Genomic DNA, 26,363 nt, shown 5'->3' with positions numbered 1-26,363 from the left:
CGTGAGTGAGCGGTGTGTGTGACTGTTTGCATAAACAAACCATACAGGATTCATAAAACTTCCGCACATTAACTGAAAATCCTTTGGACTCCTTTTTGACACACAGTCCAACGCATGTGTCAATCAGCAAAGTGGGGAACGTTTGTGTGGTCCCTGCCATGCTGCTTCTCAGGTGTGGCAACTTAGCATCTACAGCAGCGCCTTGTGTCATGGTGTGGTAAGGGAATGTATAGCTGTAACATGCTGGGAATAGAGACTGGAGGTGAAACAAACAGGGGATTAATTATTAAGGATAGTGGGTTGCTCTTGCGTGTCTTGCTCTTGTGAGAGGAGAGTGAATCTGAGACAAAAGGTTCATGATTAGTGACAACATCAAATCACTTTTTGTGGGTTTGTGGGAGCCATCTGCAAAAGAATCAAATCAGGGTTAGTTAATGGGATTTCTTGTATATCCAAGTGTTGGGGAGTAAACCTGTTGGAGGACAGCAACACAGTTATGTGCTTGTCTGTCATCTGGTGTGGGAAAAACAGAGTTTAAAACATTGCATCATTTGACAGTGATGTTAGATGATGTTAGTTAGTGTTAGTGATGTTAAACATTTCCAAGAGTAGGATGTTGCATTTCAGCCACTGTGCTCTGGAGAGGTAAGGCGATTTTCATTCAGTGAAATCATGGATCTAGCACAACTATCTGAGTAGCCCACAATGTCTCTGAAGGGCATATGTCCCATAAGCCTGCAACACAAAACAGAAGTCATACACTCATTCTTCTCATTTGTAATCTGAGTGTAAGGCGTGGTAGGGTCAGGTAGGCCCAAGATTGGAGTGGTCTGTAAGGCAAGCTTTAGTGCAGTGAAGCAATGTTCTGCTTCAGGAGTCCATGTGGTCTTTTGTGTGCTGGTAGACTCTTGCCATGAATGAGGGAGGCAAGTGGAGCCTCAAGAATGGCATGGTTGGAGATGAATTTTCTACAAGAAAAGCACATTTCAAGGAAGGATATCACCTGGTTTTTGTGATGGGTTTTGGGAGATTACAAATTGCAGCTACTCTTTGTCTTTCCTTTAGAAGTAAATGACATTACCCGAGAAAACAATGTTTTCCTGGACAAATAGAAGTTTAGACAAGATGGCTTTGTGACCACCATGAGCCAGATGTTGCGAGAGTTTTACTGTGTTGGCTTCACACTGCTCCCTGGCCGGGCTGCAGGTCATAATGTCATCAACAGGCTGCAACAAAGAGGTGCCGGGAGACAGAACAAGAGATGATTATCTAAGAGTTATTGTAAATGGTGGAGCTCTTACAGTGACCTTGGCACTGGAAGAAAAGAAGAAAAGGAAAACAAAGCCAGAGTTGGCTCACTGGACGAACTGGAGGACTAAAAAGAAAGCATTTGAGGTCCACCACTGAAAAGAACTGCTGCATTTTGTGCTTGCAGAGTTTGAGTAAATCACCATTCTGTTGGTTGAGCTGTATCTATGATTTTCTTAACTGGTAAGAAAGGTGTGACAGGGAGCAATTACTACTGCTGCTTTAAGAGACTCAAAGACTGGTGTTATGCCATCAATGGCTTCTTGTTTAGGTGGATATTGAGTCTTGCAAGGTCTCTTTGAGTGTACACAACAGATGTTAAGCATCTAAAATAGCACTGCAGTGTTGGTAACAATAGACTTGATCAATCAGATGTTTCTTGTCAATTTGTTGCGCGCTGAAATGATTTCATAAATGGGCCCAAATCTTCCCAATTATGTGATGTGTGTTTGGTGAGTGCGATGTGTGGGACTGAAAGGTCCATGGTGTACATGTTACATTGAGCTGGTGTGAGAGAGACTGATATGGCACATATGTGTTGTGTCCAATATATGTGTGTCAATGTAAGCCTGTCAGATCTCTCTTTCAGCCAACCTTCCTCATATGGCACATCAGGTCCTATTGACACATGAGAGGTACAATGCAGATCCTCTGGTGCCATGAACTCTGTTGCAGCTGTTGGAATTAATTTTGTAGCTGCTGTGATAAGCTCAGATTGAGTTGTTGATGATTGCAATTTCCATTGGTGCATCCCTCAGGTTTGAGGTGTAATGGGCAAGTGTGAGAAAAAAATTGGTCCCTGGTAGTCAGTGAGCTTGGACACTGATCAAAGGCCTAATTAGCACATCAAGTCCCTGCCCAGGGTTAATGGGGCAGACTTTGATAAGCAAGAGTGCATTGTTTTCATTGACCTGATGAACCAAAAGAGTACACTTTATCTTCACTTCACAGTTCACAATGTGTGACTCCTGAGTCTACAACATTTGTTCTGTAATGGTCAAAAACTTCTGAATGATCAGATGTGTACTGAACTTATATCTATTGTCTGAGCTCTCAAAGGGTTGTGTATTGATCTGCTAGGTGTGTGTGTGTTTGTGTGGTGCAGTACCTTCTTCTGGCCTCACAGATTGGTTTGGCTTCTCAGCAGGAGTCCATCCCTCTCCAACAACCCCCCGAAGCTCCTTCTGTATTGTCTCTTTCCTCTCTTTTTTTGTTTTTTGAAGAGAGCATTTGATCATGGGATTTATTCTGTGTCTTCTGCCAATGCAGGAACTTAATTGTTGAGGCAAAGTCCTGTTTCAGTCCATTCTGTCAGTCAGCTGAGATATTCATCAGGATTTCCATCCTTCTTTGTCCTCAGGCGGTGATTTTCTCCATGTTAACTGATGTTGTGAGCTGCTGTGATGTCAACTGTTCATGGAAGTTGCACTTTCTGGTCCTGGGGAAGGTTCTGGTTCTTCAAACATAGGCATGCTGAAGGCTGCATTTTGCTGGGTGTGACAGTTTATATGCAAGTGGAGAAGATAAAAGCTGCAGAGTTTTGTGGCACTTCAGGATCAGCTGCTTCTGACTATGTTTCTTGCCGTGGCATCATGGTGGAGTCTGTTTTCCTCCTCATTGGAAACTCCTCATTGGAGTTGCATGGTGGTGGAGCTTAAGGATGGAGAGGTGGGTTGCCTTTGAGGTCTGGATCCAGCTTTAAAGCCACCAACTGTGGAAACAAAAGAAGAGGAGATGTGCGAGTCTGGTGTTCTTTGTGTGTGAATCATGTTTCTCATTGGTTTCAGTTCTTCCATGATTTTTCTACTTTTTTAACAAACTTTTGCTGTTTTTTTTCTAAACTTGAGGAATCCCCCTAATAGGAAACCAAACTCAGCTGTCCAGACATTTAAATATTTTAAACGTTTGTCCTCATATCTCATGCTCATAATATCCACAATCAGTCCCTCCAGAGGTCCAACCTCAAACCTGATCAATTGTGGATAATATGAGAAATGACCCAACCCAACCCAAACTTTTTAAGGACACAATGTAAATGTCAATATTTCAGTACTCATCTCAGATGAGTTAAGATAAGATAAGATAAAACTTTATTAATCCCGAAGGAAATTCTTGTGCCAGAGGTTCGCTGCCCCACTGAATTGCGTCCTTTCAATCCCAGCAGCAGAGGTCTGGGGCGTCTGCGGTCAGTCCTCCCTTCTCAGAAAAGATTTTGAGGTTGGAGGCTGGAAACTTTTTCCTTCCAGGATAGCCTATCACTGTCTGCGTTGCATCCCAGACGACTACACGAGGAATCCTTAGACGAGCACCCAAATTGTTGTGGAAACTTTTCTGCTCTGGTGAAAAATGAAATAGAGACTTCTTTCAACACCAAGTCACTTTCACACTGGCCCCATTCACACTGGAGAAATTCCAGCTAGAGTAGGATTGAGCCCAGACAGCCTTTAAGCTGGATGTGTTCAGACCTATTTTCAAATCTGGCTAGCACACACTTGTGTCCACACTCAATCCGGCTTCATCCAGCATGTTTGCTGTCCTCCAAACCACTAGGTGGCGCCTCGTAATATACAGAGTCCATTCAGGCCGTGACGCGCCTCGTGAAGCGGAAGTAGCATGTCGCTAGCCGGATTCGCTAGCCACATTTGCATTCACACTTGAGCCACATTTGAGCCAATCTGGATTGAAATCAGTTTGGATACAGTCGGATTCGAGGTGTTCACACTCAGAAAAAAACACATCTGGATTGATCTGGATGCGGCCGAATCCTGCTTAAGAGAGGCAAGCACAGTGTGGATTTAGAAATAGAAATGGGTGCAAATTTGGAAAGTAGCTTCATCAAATTCACAATGCACATGCAGAAAATACAACACAATGAAATATAAACCATGCTGGAAATAGCAGAAACAACAACAGAAGTGATTTCCTGGGGACCATATACAACAACGGATCTGCCTGGAAGCCTCTACCTTGACGTTAGATGCTGAATGAAAGCCTGTGTTGCTGGAAGAATCCTAAAATGTAAGTGGTTTGTTTAAACATCTTGGTCACACAATAATTATTTGTGAAACTTTGTGCTAACTTTGTTAGCCACAGCTATGCCATAAGTTACTTTCAGAAATGTAAAACATTTCAACATCAATTAATAATCAGTAGTTTTTACTGACACAACTTATAAAATGAAACAATTTACTGACAAATACCGAGAAAACAAAATGCTTTGTGCATCTTTGCCCCCAGACCCGCATGCTGACCTCTAGTCCGGCCCCCTGGTCATTCCAATGCTTATTGCCTACACCAGTCTCTGTTGTTCATCTTTGTTTTGATTATCATTTATTAACTCATGATATATACATACACTATAATATAAACACAATCATTTCAGCTTGTTCCTCTCTCTCTCTCCTTCATCCTCGCTGTCCTGTCTACCACTTCTCCTCCTTTACCCAGCCAACTGTCAGCAGGAAGGTTCTCCTTGTTCAAGGTTTCTTCCTGTTAAAAGGGAGTTTTTCTTGACACTGTTGCTCTTAAGGGGGTTCAGGCTCTGGGTCTCTGTGAAGCACTTTGAGACAATTGTTATTGTAAAAAGCGCTTATAAAATAAACTGAATTACTTGAATTTAATTGAATTGAATGTGAATAGACACAGTGAATTAAGTATGGGCTCATATATTGATTCACTTCTCTTCTCTTGTCGTCTTGATAGGTGACCTTTACATTTACTAATGTTAATTCTGATCATGGCTGAAGACCAGTCTGCTGCAGTGTGGTGGACATCTCAGCATGTGTTTTCTTGTTGTTGTTAGATACGGGTAACTCCTTTATTAAATCTGCAGACTACTCCATTGAGCACTGATAAACACCCAAAACCAACATACAAAGAAGTCATTTATTGTTCACAATTCATTACAATTCATTACCAATGATAGTTAATTTTATTTTTGTGGCCTGAATGGGCACTTGTTTAGGAATCAATATTTTAGATTTTAGATTGTTTTTTGTTTTGTCATATCTGTGTAATTGCTGATTTCTGTATTATTTTTTGTGTAATTTAAGCAATTTTCCTCTGGGATAAATAAAGTATTTCTTATTCTAATGTCCATGTTCTCTCCTGTATTCAGGCCTTCAGGTCCATGTCAGAGTCAGACAAACCAACAGATGCAAACCTTACCCAAAAGGCTGGCTCATATGAAGAGATCCTTGGAAGAAGCATAACACAGAGCCTGAGAACCTTAAAAAGAAGACTAAAAAATGCAGACCTAACTAAGAGGGCAAACCATTCATTTGACATAGAATGCAGCAATCTAGTTGGTCGTGGGTGTTTGAACCATATGCAATGTTTCATTGTTTATTAATTAGGATATGTACTCTGAAATTAAATGTTTTTTGTTCACATTTGATGAATAGCTGCCTAATAGAAATATTTGACAGCATTAAACATCAATATATTTTCTAATTTCTCAACAATGGTGATTTGAAAATTCTATGACTTTGTACATATGTATTTATGTACAAGGAGTGTGGATGTATGGACTGATTATAAAAGGTTCTAGAGTTCACACAAGTGTCATAAACATATGATAAACATGTGATATTACATTATAACATTATAAATCCATTATAAAACCAAAATGTAGTCAGGTGAAGCCCAAGCTTGTGCACTACTGTGTTATCCAAACTGATATCTTTTCTCCTGTCTTTCCTATTTTATACATCCTGAAATGGTAATAGGGCCCTGTAGTCAAATAACAATGGCTATGTTATATGATATACCTTCATAGGGTCCCTCAATCATAACACACCTATTTCTTCCTCCTGATACCTGAATGGAGCTCCTTAATCAAACATGAAATCTCAGCACTGCCCAGTAGCAGACTTTAACTTCTTAACCACCTCTAAAGTTACAGAAGAAGCAACCAGGAAGGTTTGTTGTTGTTTATGTTTTTTTAGGTGTAAATCACTTCTGTTGTTGTTTCAGCGCATTTTAAATTTGGGTGTGTTGTGAGTATATTCAGAAGGTGTGTGTTGTGAGATCAAAAAATGTTCCTAATTTGCAGTTGTTTTGTCTGTTTACATTCCACGCAGACACATCCGGTGGCTTCTTTCTCTCTTGATTCTTAGTTGTTTTTGTTTTTTATTGTAAGTAAACGCCGTGTATGTTAGGAAGTGCACATAAGGCCATGAGCTACTTTTAAACATCAGCAGAATTGTAATTGTGGAGTTCGACCCTGCACTGGCTGAAGAGCTTTGGCATTGTGGACTACTCCATTGGCTGACACCTCTACCGGCCCCTGCAACACCATCTCGCACACAGTGGAAGTGCCACAGACGGTGTGAGAGGAAGCAGAAGAAGGGCAAGCGTGGAGGAATATGGACCAGGATAGCTGCTAACCCACATAAACTGGCCATTCCCAGCCTCGTACTGGCCAATGTCTGCTCTTTGGACAATAAAATGGACTACATTCAGCTACTTTGCACTACACAAAGGATTGTAAGGGTGTTTTGTGCATTTGTGTTCACGGAAACATGGCTAAATAACAATGTCCTGAACTCCGCCATTCAGCTAACTGGCTAACGTGATTCAGGACAGAGGAGGAAAGACCTGTGGCACCGGGCTCTGTGTTTACATCAATGACTCTTGTGATCGGAACACTGTTGTGGTTTGCAAACACTGGTCACCACTTGTGGAGCTGTGTACATTCCACCGTGCTCCAACAACAACAGGAGCAAGGCAATAAATGAGCTCTACCTGCAAGTCAGTGAACAGCAGACAAGTCAGTGAGCAGTAGACAGCCCACACGGATGCTTTTCTCATCCTGGTGGGTGATTTCAACCATGCAGACCCCAAGACTGTGTTTTTTAAAATTTCACAAACACATAGACTTTCCAACACGTGGTAACAACTAGGGATGGAACGGTTCACTAAATCCATGGTTCGGTTTGTATCACGGTTCTGAGGTCACGGTTTTCAGTTCGGTTCACATTGTTGAGGTTTGTTCTGCCTTTAACACTCTGGAAAATACAGCATAAAATACATAGCCTATTTATCCAACATTCAACATATTTAAGAATCAGTTCAGTGTTTCCCATATCATTATATCAGGTCAAGTCAATTTTATTTCTTTTTAATTTCTTTAGCAGATCATAACAGAAGCCATTTACGAAAACCTTTACTACACAACAGGTCTATACCTTGTTCCTTTATTAAACAAACTGAACAGCTCATGTTATTTATCTTATTTGCACGGCAGCATGTCATTTCTGTCTGCGCTGCTGTCTGCGCACGATGCCCGATGTGTGTACACACACAAACACACACAGAGACACACACCGTCGGACAGAACGTGTGTTGCTTTGTCCACCGTTGCTCATGACATGCTTAGTTGGATAGACTGAACTCTATGACTACGCTAGGTTAAGCTAACATTACTGATGTCCGTGGTTTTCTTTTTATTTTTGCCATTGAAATATGCTATTTACATCCCGCTCTGTGAGCACTGACGAGACCAGCAGCAGCTTTGCGCACGATTGGACGCACAGTGGTTGCTGCATGGTTGCTGCTTGCCGACAGGCAGCAACCGTGAACTCCTCCCCTGCCTCAAAACACCCACAGCCGGTCAGTCTCACTGTAGCTTCACGCAGCAGGTTCAGCTGCAGGCAGAGCAGAGAGACCCACACCACTCTGCGTCCAAACGTGCGCAAAGCTGCTGCTGGTCTCATCAGCAGCAGCAGTAGCCTGACTGCAGAATGATTTCACGTCAGTCTCCAAAAGTCACTAGTGAGTGAGTCACTAGTAGCTTTTGATTAAAAAAAGTTTGGAAAGCCGCGAAATGTAGCAAGAGACGGCAAGTTGCCAACACTCGTCTCAGTGATGGTAAAAATGCCTCCCTGTATTACTTTGTGCGCATGTCCAGAACCGAACAGAACACGCGCCCCGAAACACGTGTACCGAACGGTTCGTATTTTTTTCCTGAACTGTCCCACCCCTAGTAACAACAAACTGGACATTATTTACACTGCATACAAACCCTTCATCTCTCCCACCTTGGAGCTTCTGATCACATCAATGCTAATGCTAGCATACAGACCACCGGTAAAAGTTGCCAAACCGGTCAAAGAAGAAGAGTGTGGCCAGAGGGAGCCACAAGAGCTTTACAGGACAGTTTTAGCACAACAGACTGGGATGTGTTTAAGCAGACTGCAACTTACGACATCAACACCAAACTCCAGGAGTACACAGACACAGTCACCAAATGTATTGATGATGTAACACAAACCAGGACTATCAGCATTTAAGCCTGTCAGAAACCAAGGCTTGCTTGTCAAAATGAGGCAGGCCTAAGGCTGCCCATAGAAAAAATAACTCACTACGTCGGCATGTATGCTGGGCATGTGTGGGACTGGGTGGGATATGTATGAACGCCCAACGTTCTGCAAAGTCTTTGAACTCAGCACTGGTATACTCAAGACCATTATTTGAGATGACCACATCAGGAATACCATGCCTGGCAAACATTGATTTCATTATAACACATGATTCATCATTCACTATAACACTGCCACTTGTGGTGTCTCTTAACTTGGTGACTTCAGGGAACTTTGAAAAGTAATCCACACATAGCAGGAACTCAGATCCTTGTAGTGGAAAAGATCAGTTCCTACTCTCTCCCATGGTATATCTGGTACTGGGCATGATAGTAATGCTCCCTCGGATTGCAATTTCTGTTCTCATTACAGACTGCTCTTCAATATGTGCAGACATATTTAGAATATATTGCAAATGTGTTTGCACTTAACAATTCCAAAGTGTATGTGATTTTATATTCTCCAAAAATTCTTCATTTCAGAAATACAGGGCTTATAGGTGACCCTCGGGTTGTATCTTTGTAGTCTTAGTAGCATTCTCTGTAACCTCATGGGAGCCTGGTGCAAAGGCATTATAAAGATGCTCTCCAGTGGCATGTGGTCACTTTCAACATAAATGTCTCTTCCATAAACATATGGATGAAATTTTTCACAGCCATAGACAATAGCAAGTACCTCTTTCTCTATCTGTGCATATCTTTGCTGACAGTCAGTAAGTGCTCTTGATAAATATGCTAGAGGCTGTTGATCCTGCCGTAGGACTGCTTTAAGGCCTTTTGAACTTGCATCTACTGAAAGTGTGACTGGTCTGTTGACATCATAAAACTTCAGGGTTGGAGCGTTTTTTTCCTCCCTCCTTCAAACATTACAAAGAAAATGGTGGAGATAAAAAAACAAAACAAAAAACCCCCAGAACTCAGCTTCTTTATGTTAACAACTGTTTCTTTATGTTGCGCTTTTCAGCTGCCATTTCCTACATGAAAGAGAGAGAAGAAAAAAAGGGGCCCTTTTCCCTCTTCCACACCTTGGGCCCTCTTCCTCAAGTAGCCACACCTTCCACCTTCCAACCAAAACACAAAAACTCCACTATTGACAGAATATTGCAAAATAAATTCATAACTAAACAATCCGGGAGGGAGCTGATGCTTCCTCACACATACCCAAGAACCACAGCAGCTCCTGTTTGTTCTGAGGTGGGGGTAGCTGTGTCACCGCTCTTACTTTTTTCTCTTCTGGTTGGTTTCAATCCACTAGCACTGAGACCCCATTTACACATAGTCGGGTTTTTTGAAAGACTATTTCCTTCCCTCCATTTTCCAAAATAATATCATGCCCACATCATCATTTTCAAAAAAGTTTCCTTTTACATTAACCTGCGTCAATACGCTCCCAAGAGCCATCATAACTATGCCAAGCCAAGGCAGTGTAGGAAGAAGGAGAAAGCCGTGCCTCATCGACGCAGTCTGGCTCTTTGTGTCAGAAGTTGTTCCAAAATTGCTGAACCTCAAGACCTAATATGTCTCTGCTCCTCTACATAGTAAGAGGAGCTGTATTTTAAAATGCAAACGCAAACGTTGATGAGAAGGGACAGGGACTTTTCTTCATCTTGTGCTTTGTGCTTCACGGAGACCTGGCTTTGTGAACAGATACTGGACTGCGCGCTGCAGCTGGAGGGATTCCAACTCCTCCGAGCGGATCGCCACAGGGAACTCTCCGGTAAAACCAAAGGTGGAGGTGTCTGTTTCTATATCAACAGTGGTTGGTGTACTGATGTGACTGTGATCTCCCAGCACTGCTCTCCTGCTCTGGAATACTTATTCATTCATTGAAAGCCATTTTACTCTCCACGTGAGTTTGCTTCATTCATTCTGTGTGTTTGGAGCAAACATATCCAGATTCCTTAATTATTGTCCTTGGTGACTTTAATAAAGGAAATCTGAGCAAAGAACTCCTGAAATACAAACAGTTGATCAAATGCCCGACCAGAGAGGAGAACGCACTGGAGCGAGGCATATTGCGCAGTGCCCCGTGCTGCTCTTGGACTATCTGACCACGGGATGGTCCATCTGATTCCTGCGTACAGACAGCTCTCCAAACTGTCTCTCCAAGTGTTCAGGGCTGCCACTGATAGTCTTGATGAGTATACAGACACTGTGACGTCATATATTCAGTACTGTGAGGACAGTATTGTGCCAAAACGCACCAGGGTGAGTTATAACAATGACAAACCCTTGTTCACAGCTAAACTCAGACAGCTGAGGCTAGAGAAGGAGGCTGCAGTACTCTGAGAAAATCCAGCAGCAGTTCTCTGCTAACGACTCTGCCTCTGTGTGGAAAGCACTGAGACAGATCACCAATTACAAGCCCAAAGCCCCCCACTCAGCTGATGACCTGCAATTAGCCAACAGTCTGAATGAGTTCTACTGCCGCTTTGATGGACTATCATCCAGCCCTGACACCACATCAAAGACACCTCATCAGAGTCCTCCTTGCCCCCCTCCTCCCCTTCAGCTGCCCTCTCAATCCTGGAGGATGTTAACAGGCTGTTCAGGAGACTGAACCCCCGCAAGGATCCTGGACCTGATGGTGTGTCCCCCTCCTCCCTAAGACACTGTGCAGACGAGCTGACTCCAGTGTTCACAGACATCTTTAACACCTCTCTGGAGTCAAGCCATGTGCTAGCCTGCTTCAAATCCTCCACCGTAGTTCCAGTTCCCAAGAAGCCAGGGATCACTGGTCTTAATGACTACAGACCTGTGGCACTGACGTCTGTAGTCATGAAGTCCTTTGAGCACCTGGTGGTACTGTCCCACCTCAAGACCATCACAGCCCCCCTCCTGGACCCTCTGCTATTCGTCTACAGAGCTAACAGATCTGCTGTGCTGTCAACCTGGCCCTTCACTACATCCTGCAGCATCTGGACTCCCCGGGAAACCTATGCTAGGATCCTGTTTGTGGACTTCAGCTCTGCTTTCAACACAATCCGCCCAGCTCTCCTCCAAGACAAGCTGTCCCTGCTGCATGTTCCAGACTCCATCTGCCGGTGGATCACTGACTTCCTGACAGACAGGAGACAGCATGTGAGGCTGGGGACGAATGTCTCGGACACAAGGACCATCAGCACCGGTCCCCCCCAAGGCTGCGTACTTTCCCCTCTGCTCTTCTCCCTGTACACCAACTGCTGCACCTCCAGCAGTCTGTCAAGCTGGATTGCTTCATTGGACTCATCTCAGATGGGGATGAGTCTGGAGATGACTGTAGACTTTTGGAAAGTGCCAGCTCCATCACCCCCCTCACCCTGACAGACACCCCCATCTCCACAGTGGACTCTTCCCGCTTCCTGGGTACCACCATCACCCAGGACCTCAAGTGGGAGCTCACCATCAGCTCCCTCATCAAAAAGGCCCAGCAGAGGATGTACTTCCTGTGGCAGCTGAGGAAACTCAAGATGCCAGCCAGAATGATGGTTCAGTTCTACACGGCCATCATTGAGTCCATCCTCACCTCCTCCATCACAGTGTGGTACGCTGGGGCCACTGCCAGGGACAAGCACAGACTGCAGCGTGTTGTGCGCTCTGCTGAGAAGGTGATAGGCTGCAGCCTGCCATCTATCCAAGACCTGTACGTCTCCAGGACTCTGAGGCATGCAGGTCGGATCACAGCTGACCCTTCTCACCCTGGACACGGACTCTTTGAGCCACTCCCTTCAGGCAGGAGGTTACGGTCCATTCGGACCAGAACCTCACGCCACAAGAACAGCTTCTTCCCCTCTGCTGTTGGACTGTTTAACTGTAATTAATACACTGCTCTGCACTGTCACTTCACAAGGTCACTTTAGTAGTCACTGCATATTGATGACTATTTGCACTGTTCACACATACACATACTTGCACACTAGGGAGGTGGTACTAGTGTGCAAGTATGTGGTACCTGTTACATTATTACATTATTACACTGTTCCACTCGGTCATATAAGGGTCTATGTTTGCCAGTACAACCACCACTCATTTTATGTTCTGTTCATTGTATGTCTGTTATGTCATGTCTGTTATGCCATGTCAATTTAGCCTTACTTTAGTTTATTTACCTTCATTTTATCTTAGTTCTATCTTATTTCATGTTAATTATTATATGTTCTTATGTATGCACCAATCACTAAGGCAAATTCCTAGTAATGTGAATCCCCTTCACTTACATGGCAATAAACACGATTCTGATTATGAAGAAGAACCAGAATCGGTTACTGAGCCTGGAAGAGACTCCACCGGTCCCACATGTGATGGTACGGTCCAGCAGGTAACGCGGAATATTGAGGAGATGCTGGACACTAAATTTGCTAATATTCTGAAACCAGTCACAGAGATGTCAGAGAAACTAGACAAGCTAGTATATAGATTGGGGACAGTGGAACAGCGAGTGTCCGATTTGGAGGATAATGCAGCGGCTAACGCTCCACAACTTGACTCTACTTGTTGGACTGAAAGAAGGTACTGAAGGCAAGAATCCACCCGCGATCCTTGAGAAATGGATTCCTGAGATCTTGAACATGGACATGCAAGGGGAGCATCTCAAAATAGAATGACCTCACTGTGTGGTACCTCCAGGGGCACTTCCAGACAGGGCTGTCCTGTTAAGGCTTCGCGACTACACGGACAGACAGAGGATTCTAAGCGCAGCAAGGAACAAAGGCAGTGATGGATGGTCAAGCAGTATCTTTTTTTCAGGACTTCTCTGTGGGGATTGTAAAGTGAAGGCAAGAATCTGCGGACACATGCAGAAGGCTTCAGGAAGCAGGGATCAAATATGCTTTTGTGTACCCAGCACCTGACTATAGTCAAGGTGTTCCCTTCAAATGGAAAACCAAACTGTCATCCCACGATTAAGGAAATCAACAATAACGTGAAAACACTCCTGTTTTGGACAATAAACTGGACTGGACTAAGAACACTGTTACCCTCTACAAGAAGGGCCTCTATTTTCTGAGGAGGCTCCGGTCGTTTAACATCTGTCAGACTATGCTGAGGATTTTTTATGAGTCTGTGGTTGCCAGTGCCATTTTGTTTGCTGTTTTGTTCTGGGGCAGCAGACTGAAAGCAGTGGACACAAACATACTCATGATCAGAAGGGCCGGTGATGTTGTGGGGGTGGAGCTGGACACACCAGAATACAAATCAGGTCTCAGTCTCAATAAAAAAGTTAATCTTTCCATGTCATGAGTATCCTTGTCTAACCAGCTGTCCTCCGTGGGTGGGTCAGGCTGAAGCCATTTTCGAGTAATAGCTTTCTTTGCAGTAGCTATAAGAATTTTTAATAAATACCTGTCCCCACCTAATATTTCTCCCGGCAGATCGCCTAAATATAATTAGTTACAGGTCAGCTGGACATTTATACCTAAGATCTGCTCTGATAAAATTAGTCAACTTTATGCTGAAAATGCGAACCCCATGGTAAAACATATTAAGGATAAGATGTTGGGCTGGAAGAGGCTCCCCGTTTCCTTCTTGGCAGAGTCAATCTTATAAAGACGATAATTCTTCGAAAATGATTTATTCTCTATGTATGCTCTTCATATCTCTGAAGACAAACAACATTAAAGTTATAAATAAAACTCTTTCTGATTTTATATGGGCTGGCAGGAAGCCTGAAATTAAATTAAAGCTGCAAGCAGCGATGACAGGACCTCACAGCCATCACCTCCTTATCGTCTTGCAGCCTCTGTCCCCTGTTGCTGGCACGTGCAGTGGTCAGCAGGACAGAGGAGTACACCAAAATACTGTTCAGCATGACTGTAAAGTTTCATCCACATAGGATGAAGTATGTGGGAGATACAGCCACAGAAACATCTATTTGTACTACGTGTAATAAAGCTCTGCAGTTTTGATAAGTTTTGGTCCTTATGGGCTTAAGAGTGAGCTCACTAATTTTCAGCCCAGTGGGAAAGTTCCTTGAAGAGGAGTTCATAAAAATATGGCAGGTGTGAAACCAAAAATGGTGCAGGTTTTTCAAAATGGCAGACTTCCTGTACATTTTAGAGGGGTACCGCCAAGAGACAGTTTTTCTCATCCAGAGGAGATACATTGGTTTACTGATTTTCGTGTCTGTAGGTCAAAGTGGGATCCATGTCCAATCCTTGGGGGTGCTGGCAAATGATGTGGCCACGCCCGCATATGCATATCTGTTCAGAATGACAGGCTCAGCATGCCAGATTTTTTTCATCCACATAGGATGAAGTATTTGGGAGATACAGCCACAACAAAATCCAACATTTGCTGTAAGTTGGCGAAGGGTCAACTTCGTGGCGACGCCACAGCCAGACTTATGACAAAATGCTGTGGTTTTGAAAACTTTTGGTCCCTGAATTCCTCAAAATTATTTAATGTTTGGTAGTTTTGAGCAGAGCTAAAGTTGTTTAACATATTTATGCAGAAAAAAGCAGAAAAAAATATTAATCTGTTTTTTTGGAAGTGGACGTTTTTGTCCCTGAATGATACACAGGGGTAGTAAATTTTAAAATTGCTGCTACACAAAAAACTAATAATGCACCAAACTCAATATTTTGGCTAATCTTTGACATATCCATGACAGATTTAAAAATAATGCCTTAGCCACCTTTTGTTTAATGGAAAAGAACTCGTTTTTTGTTTGTTTTTTTCATAAAAAATTACTGTGACCCTAAAGTAATCAAACTGGCATTTAAATTCCTCCAAATTATTTAATGTTTGATGTTTTGAACAGGGCTGAAGTTATTTAACATATTTATGCACAAAAAAAGCAAGAAAAAATATTAAAGCTGCAAGCAGCGATGACAGGCACTCGCAGCCCTTGCGGTCCATGGGACTCGCAGCCGCCACCTCTCCTATCATCCCATGACCTCTCTCCCACCTGTACCGGCACGAGCAGTGGTCTGCAGGTCAGCAGAGTATAGCAAAACACACATATACAAAAGACAGGTCCTCCGGCCAGCAGGTGGCGCAGTGACTGTAGCATATCAGCATATCAATCTGCACAGAGTCAGATGCCCAGCATGACTGTAAAGTTACAGGGAGAGGGAGATACAGCCACAAAAACATCTATTTCCTGTGTGTTGGCGAAGGGTCAAAGTCGTGGTGGCGCCACAGCCAGACCGTATGACGAAGTCCTGGGTTTTTGAGAATTTTTGGTCCCTAACCCTTTGAGAGTAACCAGACCAATTTTCAGCGATGTTGGGCAAATCGCCATGGATAAGTTTGCAGAAGTGCGGGGAGAAAAAAATGCAAAATGGCATGGTTTTTCCAAAATGGCAGACTTCCTGTGCGTTTTAGAGGATACCTCCAAGAGACTTTTTTTCACGGCTACGGGTGTACCAATTTTCGTGTGTGTAGGTGAAAGTGCAACCCACATGGCAATGTAGGGGGCGCTGGTGAGCCATGTTGCCACGCCCGCATGTGCATATAATTATATCAATCTGTTCAAAATGACAGGCTCAGCATGCCTGATGTTGTTGATCCACATTGGAAGTATGTGGTATAACTTTTGGTCCTTGACCCCTTAAGGGCAAGTGCACCAATTTTCAGCCCAATGGAGGTCACAAAAGTGCAGGGAGTGCAAATTGGAACATGGCGTGGTTTTTTCAGAATGGCGGACTTCCTGTACGTCATGGAATTTTCGACCAAGAAGCTTTTTTTCTTGTCACGAGGCGATACATCAGTGTATGTCTGAAGTCTGTAGCACGGTGAGTATTTTCACACTTTAGGGGGCGCTGCAGAGCCACGCCCACCAATGGCGACAGTGGCAAGTTGCGATTTTCGTCAGGGGACAATGTTGTGCCAAGTTTGGTGAGTTTTTGAGCACATTCAGGGGGTCAAAATGGTGATACCGGAGCCGGAAGAATAATCAAGTATAATAATAATAATATATGCTTGCATTTCAATAGGGCTCTCGCACCATTCGGTGCTCGGGCCCTAATTAATCTGTTACGGTTTTTTTGCAGTTTTTTGGAAGTTAACATTTTTGTCCCAAATGACACAAAAGGGTAGTTAATTTAAAGTGACGCCTGAGGGTTAATCTAGAGAAAAGCTTTTGATAACATTTGATCAGCAGGTCCTTTAGTCCATCCACCAAATATCAAGTCGATCGGGCCAAATGCCTAGGAGGAGTTCGTCCACATACCAATGGTGGAAATCACCAAAATCGCCAACTTCCACCCAAGATGGCAGACTTCCTGTTGTGTTGAAGTCATGGTGTCAAGAGACTTTTTGGTGCGTCTCAGTATGATAAACATGTGTACTGATTTTCATGCAGCTATGTCAAACTATGCCAAATTTCAGGGGTTTTGAACATTTCAAGGGGTTGCTGTAGAGCCATTTTGCCCCGCCCATTTGCAGTGACCACAAAATATTGCAATTTTCGCCACCCCTGATGACTTTGCAAAATTTCATGAGTTTTCATGCATGGCAAAGGGGTGAAAATGGGAAGCTTAGTGGTGAAAATAATAATAATAATACTGACAATTACAATAGCACTTCAAGTCTGTTATCATCATTTGGCTGTGAAATGATAGGGAAGGATTAAACAGTGTTAGTGCATGTTAGTGTAGAACATGGCACTTCCTGTCTCCACCACAAGGGAGCGCCATGAGCAGCACAGATCATGATTGCATAGAGATGTTCAGGGCGGTGCTCTGACCATGTGATGAAAGTTTGAAGCAACTACCTAACTTGAATGCAAGCCAGTTGGATCAGCCTGTAATGTGATTTTCCACTTTTATTTTGTATGGTTCCAAATCCAGACCTCCATGGGATGATCATTTTGATTTACGCTGATCATTTTTATGTTATTTTGTTTATTTTGTTTAACGTATTTCACTATGTCATAAATGAATATTTTCAACAGGAATATTTCATTAATTTTAGTGTTCCCTTATTTTTTTAACAGCATATTTTGAATGCAGGCAAAACCCTGGGGCCTGATAGAATCCCAATCGAGATATATAAAGATTGTAAAGACAAACTTGTACCACCTTTAATTTACATATATCAAGAATGTTTTAACAATGCATGCCTCCCTCCCTCTCTCAATATGGCAGTAATTACACTTTTGATTAAACCAAGGAAACCACCTTCAGGGTGCTTATCCACCTGTATAATGACCTCAAAATACTCTGTAAAGCTTAACGATTGGAAGTATTACGTTAAATGTAGCAGTTTAAACAGGACCCAAATGAGGACTCAAAAGAATTATGTTCAAAACAGAATCCGGGAGTCACAGCCAGCCCCCTCCCTTGTGCTGTCCCTTCTATCATTTGGCACTGAACATAGGATGTTCAGAATGGATGTTTAATTAAGGCAGGATGTCAACATATGGAGGTGTTCAGGGCAGAGCCCTCAGCATGTTCATAAAGTTTGAAGACGTGTAGAAGACATGCCTTAATAAGAGTACATTTTATTTATTGCTGCCTTTTTAGATTGGCCTTATGTTTCAGCTCCGATGGTTGTCGCTTGGGAGAAAAACTGTGGTGCACACCAGGAGCGGAGAGCATGTTAGAGTGTCAAGCATTTTGTGTTTGAAACGATGAAGCTTGGAAGTTCCTTTGACTACCATCCTAGTGTTAAACATGCGTTATCAGCTTTCAATAACATTTTGTGCTTGCATCCTGTGTCCATTTGACCACTAATCAAAGCCATAATTTAATAGTAAGGATGAGTGTGGATTTAAACCTGTTTAAACTGTATTTTAAAGTGGGTTAGGTTGACTATAATACAGTATAACTGGAATTATCTCTGAATTTCCCCTGTGGGGGACTAATAAAGGATTATCTTATATCTTATCTTATCATTTAAACTTACTGATTAGCTGACTTTTGTAAGCATGACAGATAAGTTGAAGTATACTGTATTAGTCATTTTGTATATGTAACAGGGTTACATCACAATGAGTTAAAAACAATGATAGATATGAGACCATTTGTCAGTCTTGGGAAGTCAAGGCTTCTTCTCCCTTTTTTATTGTATGAGGTGAAATGAGAAATGGGAATGTCCTACTCTTTCTTTCCAGAGGCAGAGCAGAGCAGCAGTCCCAGTCGTACAGGAGTGGGTTCTGATCAGGAGGACAGTCGAACTGCCACAATGGGTAATGACAAGGATTTAAGCATTTTGTTACCCTTTTCTGTCAGGTAAATAATACATCCTAAACTAATTACATGAGCCATTACTGTTTTGTAAATAATAAATTGTGTACCACAGTCATTTAAGATTGCTGTGATCAGACCTTTAGTTGACTCGGGGGTCTGACTGAGCCTGAACCTCTGCCTGAGCCTGAGGAGACAGCTGTTAGTCGGACTTCAGGCATGTCTTAAGGACATAAAGAATTGGATGACCTTTATGTTTTACTATTAAAATCAGACAAAACTGCAATAATTGTATAGAGCCCCAAACATCTCAGTACTAGAATTGCTCATAACATTCTATCTCTGGATGGCATTACTTTGGATGATGATCTTTAAACAGGACATGTCGTTTATCCCTCATATTAAACAGATATCTAAGACCACCTTTTTCCCCTCTATAATATTGTTAAGATCAGTTGCATTCTCTCAGTGTAATGCAGAAAAACTTGTCCATGCTTTTGTTACCTCTAGGCTGGACTATTGTAATTCATTGTTGTCAGAATGTCCAAATTACTCCCTTAATAGCCTGCAGCTGACCCATAATCCAGCAACCAGAGGTTGGACTCGATTTAGCATCTCCCCCATCTTGGCTTCTCTTCATTGGTTTACGGTAAAAATTTAGAATAGGCTTTAAAATTCTTCTTCTTACACGTGAAGCCCTGTTAGGTCTGTTATATCAGCTGGATCTCATACTACCATATATTCCCAATAGAACACTCAGATCGTAGAGTGCAGGTTTACTCTAATTCCCAAAAAAGTAGAATGGGAGGACAAGCCTTTAATCACCAGGTGCCCTTACTGTGGAACCAGATGCCAATTTGGGTTTGAGAGGCATCTTTAAGATCAGACTTAAAACCTTTCTGTTTAATAAAGCATATCACTAGTCTAAAACAAAGTATGTAGGGCCGGTATAGTTACAGTTATTTCCAAGAGTTTAAATCAAGGACTAGTCACGCCCAAAAAACATTGTCATATATCAGGAGTTTCTGAGAAACTCAGAAGGGTTTTCAATGCACATCAGATCCCAGTACACTTTAAACCCAGCTCTACAAGGACAAAACTCCCAGAGACAGACAGAGCAATGTAATCTATGCAGTTCAGTGCAGATCTCTCTATATTGGTGTAACCAAACAACCACTACACAGAGGGATGGCACAGCACAGGAGTGGCGAAACGTCTTCAAAAAACAATCCTTGAGTCCAGCTGCCTCGATTTAAACTCTTGGAAATGACTATAACCTGGATGAATGAGAGCATCCACAGATATTTAGTTACAGTTACTTCTTGACATACCTGTTGATACAGCTAGAATAGGGCTGATTAACAGCTATTCTGGAAACCTGCAGTGGCTTAGGCCTATCCTAAGCCACTGCAGGTTTCCTACGCTGGGATTCTGTAAAGCACCTAGAAACAATTTGATTGGAAAAATAATGAATTTATTAGTTACTCTCATTTTTGTTGTGTTTTTGCAGATGGTCCAGAGTTTCAGGAAAGTTTTATAACATCAGGAGTTTTCAGTGTTACTGAGCTGATCCAAGTTTCAAGAAGTAAGTCTGCTATACTACTGTATTACGGTAACCAAATCAATAGGCTATAGTCTAGTCTAATTGTAAATCCACTAAATTACTGTGCCAGACAATGAACAATCCGGAGTGCCTGATTTGTTATGTTTTTAATTCAGTCATCCTATTTTGTTATGTGATATTTTTCAATAAATTGTTCAAAATATTTTGACAAGGTGTCCAGTCATGAAGCTAACTTTTGTTTTCCCTGTCAAGCTCCCGTAGTAACTGGGGTAGGACCGAGTTTCTCTATGGGGGAACTTCATGGTCATCTGGCCTATGACCTCAACCAGCCTGTCAGTCTCAGACGATCACTGGCAAGCACCTCATCCAGCGGGTGATTTCATGATTTCAAGCACACACACATATACACCAACACACTTACCCACGAACAAACACACAAATAAGGATACTCATAAAATCTAAGTGAAAACTGCTCTCCTACATCTACACACCCTGCTTTGTTTCTTTTTAAATGTAGCAATAATTTCAGTCATTACTTACTATAGCTCTCACCTGAATCTTACAGTTAGATTAAGTTACTTTAACCCTTGTGTATCACCGGGAAATTGTTTGTCGATGTGGGCATTTTTTCCTTTTTACCTGGCCACCATTCTGTCTGTGTTGGTGCATATAGGACAAAAAATCTTGTAACCAAGACTCTCGACACATTTTAGAATTCAAATGTAAATGTTTCTAATACATCAATAGAACACTGTGAAACACAATTACTACCCATTTGTGTCATTAGGGACAAAAATATACACTCCAAAAACTGCTATAAAAACTTTAATACCTTTAAAGAACTGAAGTTAATTAAAAGGTCTATGCAAAACAATTTCAAAAAAATATTTATCTGATATATTTTTAAAACCGTTAAAGTTAGGGGACGTTTTTGTCCCCGAACAACACATTAGGGGGTAAAATTTGCCCACAGTGTACTGTTGACCTATGAAAAATTTTAAAATCATATTAACAAAATTTATGTAAAATTAAGCTGGTTGAGGAAAAATGATTCAATTTGTCCACATATTGACAAAGTTATGGCCAAAATAAACAGAAAAATTTCTCTCAGAAGACAAAAATGTCCGAACAGTCCATGAGGGTTAAACAACATTAGCCCTACTGAAAACTACCAAACATTACCAAAACATTACCAAACAACAACAATCGTTTTGAGGAATGATTGAAATACGAGTGACTTTGTAAGACATAATCTCTCATGTCGTATACGACATAGTCGACTCCGAAAATTCACATCACTTGATGTCACAGATGATTTGTTTTACTACTACTAGTAGTTTACTATTTTAAAAAAATCAGTCATGGATGTGTCAAAGATTAGCCAAAATATTGACTTTCATTTATCATTAGTTGTTGTATAGCAACAAAAATGTCCACTATGGACTTCCGGGTATGGCAGCACACTAGGCACACTATGCACGCCTCTTACCTCTGCAAACTACAATTCGTTAATTCGTTAAAAAGTTAATTTTTCAATACTGTAATACAAACTGCAAGTCGAGTAAACGTCGTGGAAAATCTTTACAAGGGTAGATTGATTTCGGGCTAACCAAAGAAAGTAGAGAAGCTAAAGCTAGCCCGAGCATGGAAGACACAGGCAGCGCAAGAGCCTGTGTCTGTAATAGCTCCAATTCTTGAAGCTATTACAGACCTAAAAGCTGACTTCTCAAATAGATTTAGATAGATAGATATTTACTTTATTAATCCCCGTGGGGAAATTAAGTTGTAGCAGCAGCATATCAAAAACAATAAATACAATAAACACAAGCAAAAACTCTTATACACATACACATACACGAGCTTATCTTAGCTTAAAGCCAACAACAGACCCTGCATTTTTGATGAGTTTGTCCAGTCTGTTGGCGTCCTTTGCTTTAATGCCTGATCCCCAGCACACCACAGCAAAGAAGATGGTGCTTGCCATGACAGACTGGTAGAACATGTGGAGCATCCTGCTGCATTGAAGGACCTGAGTCTCCTCAGGAAGTACAGTCTGCTCATGCCCTTCTTTCACACTGCCTCAGTGTTTGTGGACCACTCCAGTTTATTGTCCAGTTGGACCCCCAGGAACTTGTAAGATGGGACTATGTCCACATCTTTCCCACTGATACAGACTGGGGAGTACAGACGGAGTACTAGCCGTCAAGGAATGAGAACCAAGGTTGGAGAATGCATGGAGCGCATGGTAAATGCTGAGACGCGCATCTCTGACACTGAGGACACGGTAGCCAGCCTGCAAGCAAAAGTTCTGAGCCTTGAAAACCAAAACAGGGACATGGCAGTCAAGATCATCGATTTGGAAACCAGATCCCGGAGGTCCTATCTGAGGCTGGTGAATTTACCGGAGAAGGTGGAGGGTGGAGATGCTTGCTCCTTTCTTGAATCCTGGATCCCAGTGGCGCTTGACATCCCTCAGCTCAAGTCAAAACAATTCCTGGAGACTCCGTGTCGGTCCGAGATACGTTCCTAACACTCAGCCAAAAACATTTATCATGAAACTCCTGAGCGACAAGGCACTGGTGGTAAAAGCAACCAAAACAAAAGCTCAAGTTTTATACGAGGATAAACCTGTATGCTTCTACCCTGACATCACGGCTGAACTACGTAAGAAGCAGAAGGAATTCAACCTCATGAGGAGACAACAGCTCCACGACCTGGGGATACGACATGGCATGATTCCTCTGGCCAGGCTGCTGGTAACATTCAGGGACAAAACGCAGATTTTTCGAAAGCCGGAGGAGGATTTTGCATGTCGGATCCAAGAGGAGGGCAATACAGGATAATCAAGACAGGGGGGCGGTAAAACAATTGACTGTCGTGCACAACAAACATTGTAGCTGATAACTGGGGTGATTATGAACCGAACTTTGTGGTAATATGAGTTTCAATTACTCCTGATTTTGTAATATTTCTTCGTTAGATATTACGGGTATCTGCACCAGTGTTCCTCAGTTAAGGCACGGGGCTAAAAGACTGCAATATTCATCTGTGACTTTGAGGATTTATTTCTGTTTCTGTTATTCTGTCAGTCTGGAAATTTATAAGACGCTATGAAACTGCATTTAATTTTACTTACTACTTATTATTATTATTTAAAGGGGAGACTTTTATCTACACTTCCTGTTTACCAGGAGGACAAATTTGGTTAGGTAAACTAGAAAAGGTTTGATTTCTGCAGCTGAAGCATTGCTTTGAATGCTGATGTGAAGGATTGCTCTGAATTGCTGGAGAATCAGAGCAATTCAGAGCTTTGTATGCCTCTGTGTATGCCTCTGTGTATGCCTCTGTGTGTCAGTCTGTCACCATGGTAACAGCAGAGGAGACCTCAAAAACCACTCCAACTTTGAAAGCCTGGCGCGCGAAAACGATTAAGACGAATGAGAAAACGAATTAGAAAATTCTGAGTACAAGTTTGATAGAGCAGCATCTAATGAGCTTAATTAGTTTGATGGCCTAGCAGTCAATCAAACTAATTAAGCTCAAAGAGGGTAACAAATGTGGGTTACCTTATGGCTTTGCTATGTACCTGGTTAGTACAATGTAACTTTTTTGGCAAATATGAATATTAGTTTCTTTTTTGAACAGAGGAGGAGGTGTGTAAGTCGAGGACAAGCTTAAGTTATAGCCAGATCACTCCTCATTTTATGTGGAATGATCTTTATCACCACTGAAGTTAGTAATGAGGTGGATGGCTCAAATGGAGAAAAGCCTGTGAGGTAGCCCAAACGAAGATGGGCAATACACGTCTAAAGTTACTGCAATTCAATTGGCTAATGAAACTTTATTTTATACCAAACTTAACAAATTCAATATACAGATCCCAGATCTGTGTAATAGATGTAGAGAAGATAAGGGCACTTTGTTTCATTGTCTATGATCATGTCCAAAACTCAGAGAATTAGGGATAGGTTAGGGATATGTTACAGGAGATTTTGTCTGTGAAATTAAAGCTGGAACCCAATTTTTTTATATAAGGCTTATACCCTGAAGAAATTCATATAAATCGCCATGACAAAATTCTCATAAATCTAGGTATATTACAAGCCAAACGAATGAGTGCTATGTCATGGAAAGAAATGGGCAAACCAAGCATAGCAACATGGCTCAAAGAATTGTCTTTATGTTTACCATTGGAAAAAAATCACATACACTTTAAAAGGAAAACAAGATGTATATGAAAAACAAAGATTTGTCATATCTGTTGCACTACCTGGGACTAGTCCCTGTACAGTTCATATGCTGCATTTTCACTATTCATCTGCAAACTCTCATGTACTTATGCTCTGCTTTTAAAATGTGCCTTTTTGTTTGTTAGTTTGTTATTACGTGTGTCCACTTTACATTTGTATCTTGTAAAATTTCAATAAATATATTATTGAAAAAAATGGCCACTATAAAAACAGTACATATCAATGTGAGTGACTCATCCAGGTCATATTTATTCAAAAGGTTGAAGCAAGGCAACTGGACTTGTAGAGTCTTCTTTAAGACGTTTTTCTGCTCCTCCAACTGTTTGGTGGGGAAACATGGTTTAAATGTGGTGGAGGACCTTAATGGGTGGTTTATTTACTAGCTGAAACCTTGACAACTAACAGAACCCCTTTGTGTCTATGTGGGATACATGCTACCACGTACAGCTAAGTGTATGTTTTGTGGTTTTAAAAGTATAAATAATCACTTCAATTTTAAATCACATAATGAATAGTAGATGGGCAGCTGGACTTCATAAACTGCCTCAAACATCTTCTGGCATCACAGTGGTCTCATGTTTTTACACTGTAACATAGCATCTTGTCTGCAGGAGTAAGCGTCATAAGTCTGGCTCTGTGGAGGAAGATGCTGACAGTCCAGGAGGGGAGTTTTACCACTCATCCTCGTCCCCTGCCAGCAGCTCCAGGAACTGGACTGATGACATGGAAGGAGGTAATGGAGTAAGAAAGTAAACAGGATCAAGGGTTTTTATTGTGGCCATGTATAGGTCTTTAGTTCTTGATATATGCAAAAATGGGTTATGTATCACCCAACAATGCCCTAATTATATACATTATATTGGCAAAAGTATTGACTCACCCATCCAAGTACTGTAATTGAATTCAGGAGTTCCAATCACTTCCATGGCCACAGGTGTCTAAAATCAAGCACTTAGGCACGGAAACTGGTTATACAAACATTTGCAAAAGAATGGGCCACTCTCAGGAACTCAGTAAGCATGGTACTGTGATAGGATGCCACCTTTGCAACAAATCCAGTCATGAAATGTCCTCGCTACTAGATATTCCACAGTCAATTGTCAGTGGTATTATAACAAAGTGGAAGCAATTGGGAACAACAGCAACTCAGCCATGAAGCCACTGGGATTAATAAAGTAGTTCATAATATTAATCTTAAGTAGAAGGCCCCGTAAAATGACAGAGTGGGGTCATGCTGCTTAGGCGCATAATGTGCACAGATCACCAACTTTCAGCAGTCAATCGCTATAGACCTCCAAATTTCATGTGGTCTTCAGATTAGCTCAGGAACAGTGCATAGAGAGCTTCATGAAATGGGTTTCTATGGCCGAGCAGCTGCATCCAAGCCATACCAAGTGCAATGCAAATGCATCAGATATGGTGGTGTAAAGCACGCCTCCACTGGACACTAGAGCAGTGGAAACATGTTCTCATCATATCATATTAGCATATCAGTCTGTTCAGTTTTGGATTCTTTCATCACTGTAAAGTTTCAACCACATGAAGTTTGTGGGAGAAACAGCAACAACACGTTGCACAGTACCGGAGTCAGCAGATTTATGCTTAATGTTTTATGTTTATGCTTTTGTCCTGCTCCTGCATGCTGTGTTCACTTGTTAATTCAGTTTTTACATTGGGGCTTCTTTTACTGATGTATTCACCACTCTTGCATTACTAAAATGATTTGTTATATAGGCTCTCTAACCTATATAACAAATCATTCAACGTATCAAACA

The 26,363-nt window shown here is 41.9% G+C and overlaps 1 protein-coding gene across 3 annotated transcripts in view; it reads left to right on the top strand.

Moving 5' to 3' along the window:
* The window catches only part of nfic (nuclear factor I/C), an 81,787-nt gene that overhangs the window by 45,100 nt on the left and 10,324 nt on the right, over positions 1-26,363 (top strand). For all 3 annotated transcript variants that reach the window (XM_028403156.1, XM_028403154.1, XM_028403155.1), the window contains exons 5-8: positions 18,702-18,776; positions 20,285-20,359; positions 20,591-20,711; positions 25,200-25,321. In XM_028403156.1, the coding sequence (XP_028258957.1) occupies positions 18,702-18,776; positions 20,285-20,359; positions 20,591-20,711; positions 25,200-25,321 (393 nt within the window). The remainder of the gene's footprint in view (positions 1-18,701; positions 18,777-20,284; positions 20,360-20,590; positions 20,712-25,199; positions 25,322-26,363) is intronic.

This window comes from Parambassis ranga, chromosome 4, assembly GCF_900634625.1.
Source record: "Parambassis ranga chromosome 4, fParRan2.1, whole genome shotgun sequence".
NCBI classification, from domain to species: domain Eukaryota; kingdom Metazoa; phylum Chordata; class Actinopteri; family Ambassidae; genus Parambassis; species Parambassis ranga.
This window is presented reverse-complemented; position numbering and strand designations above follow the sequence as displayed.